Below are 15,186 nucleotides of genomic sequence, written 5' to 3'. Positions count from 1 at the left end.
AAATACAAAAGCAAAAGTGCATGAAATTGAACCTAAATTTATAGTAAATGCAATGAGCTTTTACCCACCATTGGTTTTAACAAGGACAGAAGTTACAGCCACATTGTCATCCATCTTGTCACTTATCACAGCCACAGCTCCGATTTAAAGTTAGTTTGGTTTAAAAAGTACCTCATGTATGTGTATCACTACTACACGCCTGGGATGGCTTTCCACATAGAGTAGAACTACCGCCTCACGTGTCTGTGCCTTCACCTGAAGACCACTGACTATAAATGAGGTGTTTCAGGCACATCAGCAGCAGTGTTTCTTGGCACAAATAAAAAAAGGTTTGGACTTTGGACTTGTTTACATTCATTAAAAGCTTTCACACACTTAAGGAAATGGAAAATGGCTCCTTTACTCTCTACATTGATGATGCTGGCATGACTCTGACTTGTTAAAAATGATTTTTTTAAAAATTCTAATTTGTACTTCTTTGGCACACATTCAGTTATGAAAAATAAAGCAGTGGATTTGCAAAGATGCAACAAAAGCAGGGAACATGAAGGTTTTCACACACCTCCTGGATGAGGCCGGCCACGGTGCCGGGAGTCTCTTTGGGGGAAGCAGAGGACAGAGCAGCCACACAGCGAGCGACAGAGTGGTACGACTGTCTGTGGATAATGCTGCCATCTGCAGACGACTGAGGGCTGTGGAACGGCTCCGTGAGAGACTTCAGCAGCTGACTGGAGAGGAGAGCAGAGCAGCCATACTTAACAAAATAACACACAGCATTACACAGAGATGGTGGTTATCAGAGGCTGTGGGAGGTAGGAGAGAGGCTAGTTGAGTTTAAAGAATTTATATTAACTTTTTTATTCATAGAGGCAGAAAAAAGTGTCAATCAGAAGAAATCTGTCACAAAGACAGCTCACACAGTGTTTTAAACTGTATATTTCATTGTTCATCCTGTGCAGATTTAATAAGTCTAAATGGTGGTTTTTGATCTACATCTAGTTTGACGTCATTTAAATGGACAAAAAGCACTAAAATCACCCTGACATTGTATGCAAAACTGCTGCTGAAGTCTCTTTGTTAATCAGGTCCAGGTTCGATAGATTTTGTCTCTTGTGGTCTAGCGAAAAAAATGGTGAACATTTATTCTCCCCCTGCGTGACTTGATTGGTTTAGCTGGGGAATTTAAAACACCGATTGTTGAACGTTAAACATTAGTTTGTGTAAACAGGAAAATTTAACCAAAGTATGAAAACTCCCATTGTGCAGACAAACGTCTCCTCTCAGTGTCACTTTGATAAATGAAGGTTTTAAAATCACTGCAGCATTAATGTGTATGTTGCTTTTCATTGCTGTAGATGTTTAATGGTAAGCTCAGTGTAAATACTGTGTAAACCTTCGTATAGTTCAAGCACAGGGTTAGAGTTAGGTCATGCTGAACCTATAAAGTAGGAGAATTTTCTCACTCCTTACAGGAGCATTCAGTCCTTTAGTTTATCACAAACATGAAGAATTTGGAGATTCATAAGATCAAGAACCTCAAATTTGTACTCAAGTATGGTATTTTATTAATTCTATTAACTTGTGTTGTTTTACCCCATCCAAACCAAAATCCATACCAATGAAATCAGTGTTCAACCTGGCCAAAACTTAAAATTTAAACCAATCAGGTCACAGTGGAAAGGACTGTACGTTCAACTCTGAACCCCACCCAGTTCTGGAGGCTGCAGCCAAAAGTCCTGAAGGTTTAATAGACTGGATGGTGGATCAGCATCCTGTCACCACCACAGGTCACCAATGATGATTAGTTAAAGGTATGGTTGTGCCATAAAGCTGGTTCGCTTTAAAAACAAGGCTTGTTCAGACTTTACAGAGATCCTTCTCGGCCACAGAAGACATTGTAACAGTTGAACTCCACTAAGTCTTACTCCCTGTTACTAGTGAACTGATGTTGACCTATAAAACTTGTGGAGATCCCCTTGAAGACTGCAACCACTTCAATATTAATTTCTTAAAAAGAACAAAGACTCAGAGTAATGTCCACACCCTGAAAACGTGACTTTGATCAGCTTTCCTTTTGCTGTTTTACATTCTGGACTATCCTCTTACATAATATAATGGCTTCTAATCACCCACAGAAATTGCAGCTTTGTGGGTTTTGGAAGGTTTTCATGTCACTTGATGAGATAATAACTGTTTACAAGCTGGAGGGAAACAGATGTTTTAGCATTATTACTTATTTAAAAAATTTTGGCATAAAATAATTGCCACTGAAATCGATCTGAATCAAGTCAGCAATTAAAAAGCTTTGTGGGTCAACAAAAACAATAGAAACCATTAGCAATTATCTTTGACCCTTAGCAGCTTTCCCACCAGAAACCTGTCGACCTGAGTGAACACTCTTCCTGTTCTTTCCATTGTAGGGAAGACATTTGAGAGACTCCCCATCACACACCATCTTACCTGTAACCCAGGTTACTGGTTTTGGACAGCACCAGTGCCTGTAGGAAGTCCACTATGGCAACCAAAGCGCCGCCCTGCAGCAGTGGAGAATGTACAAGTCTGAAGACTCCTGGCAGCACAGAGGAGCTGATCTTAGCCAGAGAGGAGGGGCAGGCTTTGGCCATGCAGGTCAGCAGGCTGATGGATACCTAAACAGAGACATACCACAACATATAACAACATCTACATACATGGTGCAATCAAATAGTTCAGATAAATATACACAGACAGAACATGCCACTATCACACGGCTGCAACATGTGCAGCATCAGAACCTGTGTTTCACGCATTTCTGTGATCACTGGTAGGTTCACATCTGAGATTTCTCAGTGGAGCTAAGACTGGAGCAGAGCACAAATCACAATCTGTGACAGTCAGGATGAGATGGACTTCATGTGAAGGATCATCACTAGAGGGTCTGCAGGTACCCTGAGAGAAGAAACTGTAGTCTGCACAGAGGAAGAGTCTCCAAGACTGAAGAATTTGTGTGAGGTCAGAAGCACCAGGATCATGCTGATTGTGTTCTTTAACATTTACAGAGTTGGGCATCAGGAAGTGAGCTGAACTGTGGTGCAGCAGCATGTAGCTGGAACAATGTGCTGTGCAGGCAGTCACAGCATGGAGATTGCACACAGGATATTTTACTATAACACAACCGTTACTCCACACCCGCCCTATTCCACTCAGATTTGTTTCCCTGAAATCTTCTTCTTTCCCAAAATGACATTCAACTTTTCACTGTTTTGACACAGTTTAGGAGATTCAGTGCTCATCCCAGATGGTGTTTGTTTACACACAGGACCAGAGAGCATCACAAGGGATGAGGAAGCAGTCAAAGTGCTGCACAGGAGAACTATTTCAACAGGCGTCCAAATTTAAATCAGGTATTGCTGTGTTTAAAGTCACAAATGTTTTGTTTTTTACATTCAGTACTGACTACAGCCGTCCCACAAAGTACATACTGTTTCATGCAGTATGTATAAAACTGTGAGATATTACCTTGTCATAATTTTGCGCCCTGAACTTTGACTGTCCCAGTCTGTCGTTGGGCTCTTGGCAGCTAAAACTCGATTATTCTTGTACAAGATATCGCGATGTATGTAATGAAACTGTGCAGAGGATTGTGCGTCAGAATGGCCAGAAAAGCTACTGGCTTGAAAACTGCAAAATCTGACTGGGTGCAGTAGAACATCTGGGTACATCTGGTGTGCTGCATAGTATGGTAATATAGATAATCACACAGACAAAGGCAGAGTCTGGTAACTTTTTGATTACACCTTGGACAGCATTTTGTGTCATGGAAAGGTGATTCAGCTATATTTAACTTAGCAGGATGTTTCTCCACCATCCATCCATCACTGCATTCATGTCAACAATGCACTGCAAAGAAAGGTCCATTGCTCTTGGTGTGACCTGTATGTATTTCATCCACTCACACTTTCTAAATGACTTCCGTTACCAAAATAAAAAGCTTAAAAGATTCCAAATGTCTGAATCTGTTTTCTAGTTTGTAGGCGACACATTTTGAGCATATCTATGTCTATTGAGGAACTTGAGACAAATTAAGAAACATTTTGTCATCACTGATGTGAACACAGTGGAGGGAGTGTACTTAAAGTGTGTCTGTGTTGAGTTCAGAGGAGCACCTGTGATACATGCATGTCAGTTTCATCCACCAGAGCAGGTAGTTCACTTAACACGGGCTCCAGGGCTGCAGGTTTGATGCTGGCAGCATGATGGGTGACCAGCGCAGTCAGACATGCCAGTGTACCAAGCTTCAGAGCCCGCTGGTTCTTCCGCAAAAAAGATCCCAACACAGACAAGGCTTCTGGCAGGATGGATGACAGGTCAGTCTGGACAGGGAACACAGTTAATGTCATTTTAAAAATAAAAGGGAAATAAAAAGGCATCATTAAAAAAGGGACATACTGAACCTTTAACGGAGAGGCAGATATGAGAGTGATGGTCCGAACTGCTGTAAGTCTTGTGATCTCATTCTTTAATCTCTCCAGAAAGATTGCCAGAACACCCTGCAGCTCCGCCCCCAGGTGGTCACCAAGGTGACACACCATGTGCCCCATACAGGAAATAGCCCTCTCCTTCACCTCCTGGTCGATGTCCGTGGCTTTGAGCCTTTTCATTGTTACTGAAAACACCTTGGGGAAATGGAATACGATGAAAATGTGACAATAAGAAACAACAAAACACAAAACAAATCAATAAAACAAGAGAATATTACAAAAAAGGGGAAGGATAAATTAAATATAAACTGTAGTGCTGTTACATTATGCAAGAAAATGAGTTTTTATTTCTCAGTTATTAATTTAAATCCTTATTCTGCATTTGAGAGCAATCCATGAAAAGGTCTGAGAGGGCAAGTTCACTTTTCTGTTTACAAAATCACACGAGGACAAAATGTTGGTATCCTTTGGTTAAAGAAAGAAAAACACACAATGGTCACTGAAATAAGTGACAAAAGTAATAATAAATAAAAATGTACTGAAAATTAACTAATGAAAATCAGATATTTCTTTTGAATTCTGGTTCAATAGAATCGTTTTGCAGGGAGGATTGTGGCAGCAGGTTTATACAACTGCTGTCCAATATGTTTACTCCTCATCCATACCAGCCACGCCACTAAAACCACCTATCTATTACTGGGTAGGCCTTTCTTATGCCACCAAAATATTTGTGACCCATCAATCTTAGTTATCCTCAAACACTCCTGAACATTGTTCACAGTGTGGCAGAGAGAGGAAGCACTGTCCTGCTGAGTCCACTAGGGAGTATCGCTGCCATGAACAGGTGGAGATGCTTGTAGGAGAAACTTCGGGTTCAGTGTCTTGCCCCACTTTGACCTCTGGAGGGGCAGGTGACTGGACCATTCTACCAACTGACCCATTTAGTGGGTCTGCAGCAATGTTTAGGAGGGTCCAGGATTCAAGATTTCCCAGCAGAACATTTCCCAGAGCATCACATTGTCTCTGGTGCCTAAAGATCAGAGGAACAGCGCTGAGTTATCGTACCTCCCTGACGAATGGTTTGGGGTCGAACCCTCCACCAGTGGTGGCTTGTCCCTGCGGCCTCATCACTCTGACCAGCTGCTGGGTGACCAGCAGAGCCTCTGAGGTGATCTTATAGAAAGTGTCTTCAACACACGCCACCACCGGAGGCAGCAGCACCTGCAGAGAGCACCACAAAGGTGACCAAAAGATGTCTTTACACGGATACTAAAAGCTGCTTTTGTCAGCTATTTGGTCAAAAGGACTAAAAGGCCTTTTTGAGTCAAGTGGGAACACCTGCAGATGACCTGATGACAAACAGTGTGAAGAATAAAACCACAGAAAAAAAGAAATGAAACATGCACGTTAGCATCCCAACACAAAAATCCAAAAGCATGAAAATAAGGTTGAAGAACCTGCATGTGAGTCTGAAAGGCTTGAGGAGGGTGGGAGAGCAGCAGGACGTGGAAGAAGGTGAGAGCATCGATCCTCATTGTGGAGGAGGTGGACTTGTCTGTCAGGGAGAAGACAATTCCTGGAGAGGGGAAGGAAGAAGAAACAGAAAGAAAGATGAAAGAGAAGAGAGAGCAGGGAAGACAAGATGAAGCAGCTTCAGCAAAAGATAAATAGATGTTTGGAAGTGATAGCAAGTCTTGTTTTTGCCTTTCAGCTTTATTCACAGGATAGTAGAGAGACAAAGACAGGAAAGTGGGGAGAAGAATGGGGGAATGACCTGCAGTAAAGGGCCATGGGTGGGATGTGAACCCATGGCCGCTGTGTGGGGGACTATAGCCTCTGTTTATGGGTGGCCCGCTCAACCTGCTGATCTACTAGGACGCCAGATAGCAAGTCTGATACCAAAGGTACCACATTCTGACACAACTTTAAAGTTCTGTGTGAGGGTTAAAACTTAGTTTAATGTTTGTTAGTGTGCGTCTGTTTGCGCACCAGGTACTAGTCTGTTTGCGTACCAGGTACTAGTCTGTTTGCGTACCAGGTACTAGTCTGTTTGCGCACCAGGTACTAGTCTGTTTGCGCACCAGGTACTAGTCTGGTTGCGCACCAGGTACTAGTCTGTTTGCGTACCAGGTACTAGTCTGTTTGCGCACCAGGTACTAGTCTGTTTGCGTACCAGGTACTAGTCTGTTTGCGTACCAGGTACTAGTCTGTTTGCGTACCAGGTACTAGTCTGTTTGCGCACCAGGTACTAGTCTGTTTGCGTACCAGGTACTAGTCTGTTTGCGCACCAGGTACTAGTCTGTTTGCGCACCAGGTACTAGTCTGTTTGCGCACCAGGTACTAGTCTGTTTGCGCACCAGGTACTAGTCTGTTTGCGCACCAGGTACTAGTCTGTTTGCGCACCAGGTACTAGTCTGTTTGCGCACCAGGTACTAGTCTGTTTGCGTACCAGGTACTAGTCTGTTTGCGCACCAGGTACTAGTCTGTTTGCGCACCAGGTACTAGTCTGGTTGCGCACCAGGTACTAGTCTGTTTGCGTACCAGGTACTAGTCTGTTTGCGCACCAGGTACTAGTCTGTTTGCGTACCAGGTACTCGTCTGTTTGCGTACCAGGTACTAGTCTGTTTGCGTACCAGGTACTCGTCTGTTTGCGTACCAGGTACTAGTCTGTTTGCGCACCAGGTACTAGTCTGTTTGCGTACCAGGTACTAGTCTGTTTGCGTACCAGGTACTAGTCTGTTTGCGTACCAGGTACTAGTCTGGTTGTGTACCAGGTACTAGTCTGGTTGTGTACCAAGTAGTAGTCTGTTTTTGTACCAGGTAGTCTGTTTTTGTACCAGGTAGTCTGTTTGTGTACCAGGTATTAGGGCAGGGATGTGCTCTTCCAGGGCTCCAGGTACGGTGTGTGCCAGCTCAGTGAGGAGACAGAAGCAGCCTTGTCGAGATTTAATGCTCTTCTCCTTCAGCTGCCTGTGGATCGCCTTCACGATCGCTGGCACCTGCACACATACAAACGTTTACACAATTTATCCCTGCAATACAGATTTCCCAGCAGCTTGTAGACCTACACTGGAAGCCATGTTGTAGAATTTACATTTGGTTTTCTGACTAGAGGTGTGAGGGTGTTGGATACTGGTAAATTCTGCAAAAAGGAGGGTGCCCCAATCCATTGGCAACCGATTATCAATGGTCCGTATTCATTTAAAGAGTTTGAGCTGAAGTCTCTTTAAAGGCTGATCAGATGATGGTAATTTTGGGGGACTTCTCCATGGGCAGCTAAATTTAATAAATTTGTAATTTTCAAGGAAAGAAAGATAAAAAGCAAAGAAAAACATTTCAGCACCACAAAACTCATCTCACATTCAAAATCTTAGCTAGCAGCAGGAATGAGTGGAGGGTTTGACTGGTCAACGGTGCATTTCTAATTATTGAGGACAACTGGCCATCCTCTCCCAAATGGAATGATCGACTGACCTCTCCCCACACCAAAAAGTGATACAGACATGATACTGGCATCAACAGCTGGTATATCAAATAGGAAGGTACATTACTGTGTGACAGCTGGAAACAGACAGAGCACCGTAAGTTAGCAAATAATACACACGCTACCAGAATGTAAAAACACCAAAAAAGTCCCAAAATAAGGCATCAAACTGCAATGTCTCAAGCTTACAGGCCCACACACAAACAACAGAAACACCTGTGAGTTTCAAAGTTCAGGGGCACAGTTCGGTTCTGTCTGAGAGTGGAAGATGCTGAACATGTTGCCTGTCAGTAAAGAAGAAACTGTCATTTAATGATACTCTCTCATGTTTTAATGTCGATACCTCATGTTCAATGTTGTTAGGACTAGATAAATTGATAAAAAGGGCTACATGACAAACAAAAGGTTTCAAACAGACCTTGTGAATGGTAATAGGCCAATGCTGCCTCCAGGCATCGATAATCATCCTCAAAACAACTGATCAGAGCACTCTTCCAAAACACCTGACAACATTTATCCACATCGTTTACAACCACCACAATGACCCAAAGGAGTGACCTGGCAACGCAACGCTCTGTTTAAAGTTTACTCTTTTTTCTGTCTGAAGTTGAAAAACAAGATGAAAGGCAACATTATTCATTTATGTTTAGAATCATCAGTCATTCTATCATATTTCCAATAGTATACAACAGTGAATCCTAACGATATAATGAGCTGGACCCGGACAAACAACAGAAAATGGATGAATGGATTATCCAGTTAAAATCAATTCATTTTTTCAGAGCAGCAACAATTAGTGTGTTAACTTTCCATGGAGAAAATTAATCAGCAGCAATTTGTATGAATAAATTTAACAGTTGCAGTACTTTAGTCATATATATACCAAACATCTGATGATTTTATCTCAGAAAAAATAAGGTAAAAAATGTTACTTACAACAGTACAGATATGTCTGTAAATGATAGTTAAGACTTTCTGAAATGTAATTTAAAATGCTTCTACTCCTTCTCAGGCTTCTTTGTAATGAAAGCCAACTTTAGTGCTTTTTAAGAGGCTTTGGACCTGCTGATGCCTCCAGTCGGTACCTGTTTCTTCAGTAAGGTGACGGCCGGCTCCTCCTCCCTGCACGCCCCGGTGTCTGCACCGGCCAGAATGAGGCCATGGTGACTCGATCCCACGCGAGTTTGTCTCAGCAGCGTTGAAAAGGCTGCAAAGACGTCAGCCCTCACGTTCTCCTCGCGCTCCTTGAAGCGGGTCAGCAGTGTGGGGCAGATGGAGGAGTAGAACGACAGAAGAAGGTCTCGGCGAGTACTTATCAACGCCTCCAGACACTTGATGGAGGAGCGACGCACCTTCCAGCTCATATCGTCATCGTCACTGTACTCGTCGTCTGATTCTGGGTGAAGTCAATAAATAAGACGAGACAGCAGTTACTTCACAAAATAAGTGCAACAAACACCTCTCAAAATGCTTCTTTCAAAGTACTTACAACAATCTTTTTGTGTTTATAACAGTTTTTAACAGCTTTAAAGAACAGCTTGCAGATTGAAATGATCATTTGAAAAGTTGAAACGCCGTTTTATCAGACAAATACAAAAATTATGATGAAAAAGTGACATTTTGTGCAGCACTCTTAAAAGCATTTTTCCATTCACGTCACATTAGTAAGGGAGTCATCTATGCCTGGAGGAACTAACTCAGAAAATATTCACTTTTAAGACACTGGAATCAGAAAATTTGACATTTCTTTTTTATCCATCCATCCATCCTCTATACACCGCTTTATCCTCACTAGGGTCATGGGGGGTGCTGGAGTCTATCCCAGCTGACTCGGGTGAAGGCAGGGGACACCCTGGACAGGTCACCAGTCTGTCACAGGGCTACATATACAGACACACAATCACACTCACATTCACACCTACGGACAATTTAGAGTAACCAATTAACCATTTCTTTTTTATCAATATTGATATAAATGATGATTAATTTAATGGCTGACAACTAACAAATTGTAGCAGCTTGACTTATCTTGTATAAACATATATGTCAGTCAAAAGTAACAACAAAGGGCAGTGGGTTTGGATTTGTGTCTTCTGGGGAAGGTGAGTTTTACCATCATATCCTCTCCAGTAATATTTACAGACTTTTTTCCCATCAGGAGCCTTGTCTGTGTGTTGTAAATGTTTTGTCTGTTCTGTACAACATGTGATGGAAACATCTGAACACCAACATACTGTTAAGGAATAATGTGGAACGAATTCAACGACGGACAGAAACTGAAGCTGTTTGGAGCTACTGTAGAAGATCATTTGTTCTGCTGAGCGATTGCTACAGATCGAGCTAGCGGACGGACAGATGTCACAAACCTTCATCGAGTCCGTCCTCTATGTCCATGCTGTCTTCCTCTTCCTCAGTGTCATCGTAGTTATAGTTAGGGTCAAAGGTCATGAACTTGAGACAGAGCTGGGTCACTGTGGCAACGTGGGGTGACATCTCCTTTGGACACCTGACAATCACATGGACGTAACACGAGTCACAGAGCAAGGACAGGAACAATGCAAGGACTGAATCTCTTTCAACCATCACATTATGGGCACCAAATGTTCCCATAATGTAAATTACAATTTTAAATTAAAAAAACTAGCTTAAAGTTGAGGAAAGGGTGATTAGGGTTAGAGAAGTTGGGCTTATGGCTACGGTAAGTGCACATCTGCAGGAAATAAATGAAGGTCAATGTAATGTCCTCTGAAGCATGACTGTTTGTGTGTACCTGCGTATGAAGGCTTCAAAGGCCTGGAAACAATACTCTCTGAGTTCATCGTCCTCCACACCAGTGAACTTCACCACCATGGGGATCAGCTTCTCTAAATGCTCACCTTCAGACCAGAAGAAAAACATCTGCAGTTCAGCTGCACTAAATCCCACAAAGACACGTGAAGCAAGACATGCTAACTGCTCTGCTAGTGTGATCTACTGTGGTTAGAAATAAACACAAGTTCACTTGGTTTCATCTTGGGCAAATCTGATATTAACATAGCTGACTTCACTCTTTTTAAAGTAATTTGTGATCACACACCTGTCTAATTTACTGAGTGGAAACTAGAGGCTTCTCTGTGCTCAACAACATGGTTGCATGTAATCCATTTCGGGATTATCAGTAAATAAGCAGAAGTGTTAACGTCAACTTATGTGTTAACAAGCTCAACGCTAACATCCTGAAGGAAACAGGTATAATGTTTACCTCCTTAGTGCTGTAGGTAACCATGCTGATATATGTAAATTACCACTGAAGACAAAGTACAACTGAGGCTAGTTTTTTAAGTACATAAGTACTTAACACGAAAAGGATCAGTTATTGTGTCATCACCGTATCAGAAGGTCAAAAAAGTCACTTCAGAGCATGGTAATAAACCTTAACACTGAATTTAACTAACTGCAGCATAAATGTGATGACAGATCTCACCAACTCTGTGGCCGCCCTGTCGGCTAACGGTCGCCAGACACTGGATGTACGTCCTGGTGTTTGAAGTGGGCGGGCCCTTAGAGAGCTCCGTCACCAGGTGTTCAGTCAGCTGAGAGAAGAGGGCGGGGCTACAGCAGGGCACCAGGTGACCGAGAGCCAAGATGGAGCGCTTCCTGACTGCCATTCTGGGGCTGGTTAGCTAACGGAAGGTGAAAAAGAAAAGATTAGATAAATATATAACGTGCAGCGGGTGAATGAATGGACAGCTGACAAGATAGGTGAGGCATGACAAAATAAAATCCAGTGAAATGAAATGTAGCTGCAAGTGACAATGCTGTAACAGTATTCTTACAAACAAAAAGTAGAAAACTTGTACTTTGCAGTCGTTATGACATGCATTTTACTTAAAATAGATTTCAGGTATCATTACAAATTTGATAATATAAACATATACTTCTTAGGATTGCACAATGAATAGAATATTATTTGTGATCATGATTTTAGATTCACACATTTAAATGAACATGATCGACTGCGATATTGACAAAAAAAGGAAGCAGCCCATGTAGATAAAATCACCTGGTTTCTGCGTAGATAAATCTGACGTCTGAACACCTTATTTTACTCTTTTCAAAGTCATTTAATATACACGCCTCTCTGAAATGCTGTGCTGCAGTAACTCTTTGGAAACTAGAGGCTTCTTGTTGCACAGCAGCATGACTGGTATCAGTGCATGTGAGGCATTTAGGGAACATCAGGAAATTGTTGGGTCTCTCAATAAAAAAATGAAATTGACAGCAGTGCTCAGTTTATTTTAATTCAAAAGTGCAATAAAAATATTTTGTCCCTAAAGTTAATTAATAATCATAACAAATGATTTCAATCTCAATGCTGATCATAATTTATCGTTTTGGCCATAAGCTTGCAATCCAAATATTTCTTAAACAGAACAAACTATATTTTGCTTTTAACTGAATAAAATGATAAATATTATATAGCAAGACATTCACCATGACATGTTATCTGATACTTAATTTGTATTAACACTGAGAAGAACTTTACTACTACTGTTACTTTTATGACTACTCTGTTTCTAACTGCTGCTGTAATGAACATTATGACATTTCTCATCTGTACGAGATATAAGCACAACTGTATCCGAAACTAACATGATTGCAAAAACTAGGTTTTAAAAAGAGTTTACATCAATTAAGGTATCTTTTATTATCCTCATAAATTTGCATTAGACTCCATAAGCAGGGATGGGATCAGCAAGTTCTGATATTAGCGGAAGGTTGTTGACGGGGCGGCAGCGGCGGCGGCGCAGCGACTTCAAATCTCTGGGCCGTTTACAATCGTCGTTAACAAGCTATCGTTAACGTCGTTACCATCGCGCGGGAGTATCAGGGACAATAAAGTGTTCAAACTTGTGAAATCGGCGTTCAAACAAATGAAATCGGCGGAAATCCGCGGTAAATTCCCATCCCTGAAAAAAAAGCGGAATTCCGCGAATTCGCGGAAAAATCACATCCCTGCATAAGGATCACATCAACAAACAAAACCAAGTACAAATTATTGTAAAATGAGGGAAAGGTCAAAAATACCTTGTGGCAACATTGTAATGCAGATTTTTACATATAAAGAGAAAAGTTTTTTGCAAAAACAGAATAAATTGGTGTCTCATAATACTGAAAATTTTCTCATATTATGCAGGGTTCCTCAGCACAAACTGGGACAACTGAAAGAAAAAAGCCAGAAACTGCATTTCAGTGTCAGCTGAGGCTTGTCTGGCTGAGTGTTTCTTACCTGAGGCAGCAGGCTGGAGAGCAGAGAGCCATGAAAACTGACTAGTGCACCGCTCAGTCTGCAGAGAAAGCAAAGGCACAACAATCAGTGAAAACACCATTATCAAGTGTTTTTGTTTGGATTCTGGTTTTATTGAAAGAACTGCTTTAAGTACAGTTAAATGAACCGTGCATGTTGGTATTTTCAGATGGTGGACACATAAAGGCTCAACACCACACCTGTGTGAATCAGGACAGACATGTTATTACCTTCCCAACATGTCCGACAGGATGTCCAAGGCCTCCAGCTGAACTGACACATCATCTTGTTTCCCCATCGCTCCAATCAGCTGGGAGGTAATCTTCTTACACACACTGGCAGTCAGAGTCAAACCTGTCAACCCACAGAAACACATGGAAGGAAATACAAGTCGCAGTAAAGCACATGCTCTGTTATTCTCAGCCGCCAGATTCTGATTGTAGCAGACTTTAAAGAGTGTATTAATCATCCTAACTTCGTACTGTTGAGAAAGGGTATTCAAGGTCATGCCTAGAGTTTTGCTGCACACTTTGACAATACACTGCAATCTGTCTCAATTTTCAGAGTAAGGGATCTGTACCAGCTGACAAAATCTAATGTAATTCAGTAAAACTTAAAACAAAAATCACTTCAACATCAATGTCGAACCAATTTTTATTTTTAATGTTTATTTGACAGGGACGATGAATACAACATTGCCACAAAAAAAGGAAAATGTGATGCACATAAGACGTTTAGCTTCGGCTAATTTGCAGTCCTTGTCCCTGGTCAGGTGCTTAAAATACAATGAAATATACTAATACAATTAAAAAATGCAATGCCACAAATACTACAGTGAATAATACAATAAATAAATAAAAACAGTTGCAGCTGTCAATCACTGATAAAAGAAAACTGGGTTGGGTTTAACATTGAACATTAGTAATAAGCTGTTATGTTGACAGTTTATGTTCATACTTCTGCTGTTGCTTGAGCCAAAACTTAACTTTCACACTAAACCTCTTCAGTTCTGTTTGGGATTTAATTTCTGATGGTAAGGAATTCCATAGGTGTGTACTTTGCACTGACAGAGATGATTGGCCAAAGGTTGTTGGATTTATTCCAGCTAAACCCACATCTGGATCTGTTCATAAGCTTTGTAAGGAAATCCCAGATGAGGAGAAGAAAATGAACCGATAGATGGATACCTGTCTTGACCTCCTCTGCTCTGATCAGCTGCTCCTCCTCCAGCCTGACTTCCTAGATTGGCCAGCCTCAACTCACACCCACTTGCTGGCCTCAGTGTTTCACCACCTGCCCAGTAGTTGGTCATCTACTCTGAGCTAGTCCTGAGAGTTTGTATTTAGCCTTCCTTGTTAGGGCCCGAGCGCTGGCAGTAAGTAGGACCCTACAGGAAGGCAAGGAATTATTTTTTGCCCAAAACAATCACATTTTGAGGGCCGAAACATGTTCAAAGATGAGATATATAATCCCTCCAGCGAGTTCTGGGTCTACCTGGAGACTCCTCCCAGGCATTCAGAAAACCTCCAAAGGAAGCCTCCCTGGAGGATCTGAATCAGATGTCCAAACCACCTCAACTGGTTCCTGTAGAGGTGAAGGATCAGTGGCTCTACTCTGAGCTCCATCCGGATGTCTGAGCTATTTTCAGACATCCAGAGCTCATGACCATAGGAGAGGGTTGGAACGTAGATGGATGGTAAACTGACGGCTTCGTCTTGTGACGACGTTTCAGTACAACGCCCGCATTACTGCTGATGCCATACCAAGACGCCTGTCCATCTCTCGCTCCATTTTCCCATCACTCATGAACAAGATCCAGAGATTACTTGAACTCCTTCGCTTGAGGAAACAACTCCCTAACAAGTTTCAGGGAAATCCCTCAAAAACACACAACTTGGCTAGTGAGTCAGTGACAGTGAAACCTGAGTGAATGTCTAACGAACATTTTTGCTTTC

General features: G+C 41.9%; 1 protein-coding gene across 1 annotated transcript in view; it reads right to left on the bottom strand.

The window, feature by feature from the left end:
- Positions 1-15,186, bottom strand: part of cand2 (cullin-associated and neddylation-dissociated 2 (putative)) — a 29,618-nt gene that overhangs the window by 11,316 nt on the left and 3,116 nt on the right. Inside the window, exons 4-16 of the mRNA XM_051948108.1 lie at positions 13,462-13,585; positions 13,214-13,271; positions 11,408-11,606; positions 10,715-10,820; positions 10,311-10,450; positions 9,030-9,340; positions 7,318-7,459; positions 5,918-6,036; positions 5,526-5,681; positions 4,434-4,655; positions 4,146-4,352; positions 2,461-2,648; positions 563-728 (exon numbers count right to left, since the gene is read on the bottom strand). Coding sequence (XP_051804068.1) covers positions 563-728; positions 2,461-2,648; positions 4,146-4,352; positions 4,434-4,655; positions 5,526-5,681; positions 5,918-6,036; positions 7,318-7,459; positions 9,030-9,340; positions 10,311-10,450; positions 10,715-10,820; positions 11,408-11,606; positions 13,214-13,271; positions 13,462-13,585 — 2,138 coding nt within the window. The remainder of the gene's footprint in view (positions 1-562; positions 729-2,460; positions 2,649-4,145; positions 4,353-4,433; positions 4,656-5,525; positions 5,682-5,917; positions 6,037-7,317; positions 7,460-9,029; positions 9,341-10,310; positions 10,451-10,714; positions 10,821-11,407; positions 11,607-13,213; positions 13,272-13,461; positions 13,586-15,186) is intronic.

The sequence above is a fragment of the Acanthochromis polyacanthus genome, chromosome 5 (genome assembly GCF_021347895.1).
Source record: "Acanthochromis polyacanthus isolate Apoly-LR-REF ecotype Palm Island chromosome 5, KAUST_Apoly_ChrSc, whole genome shotgun sequence".
Classification (NCBI taxonomy): Eukaryota; Metazoa; Chordata; class Actinopteri; family Pomacentridae; genus Acanthochromis; species Acanthochromis polyacanthus.
This window is presented reverse-complemented; position numbering and strand designations above follow the sequence as displayed.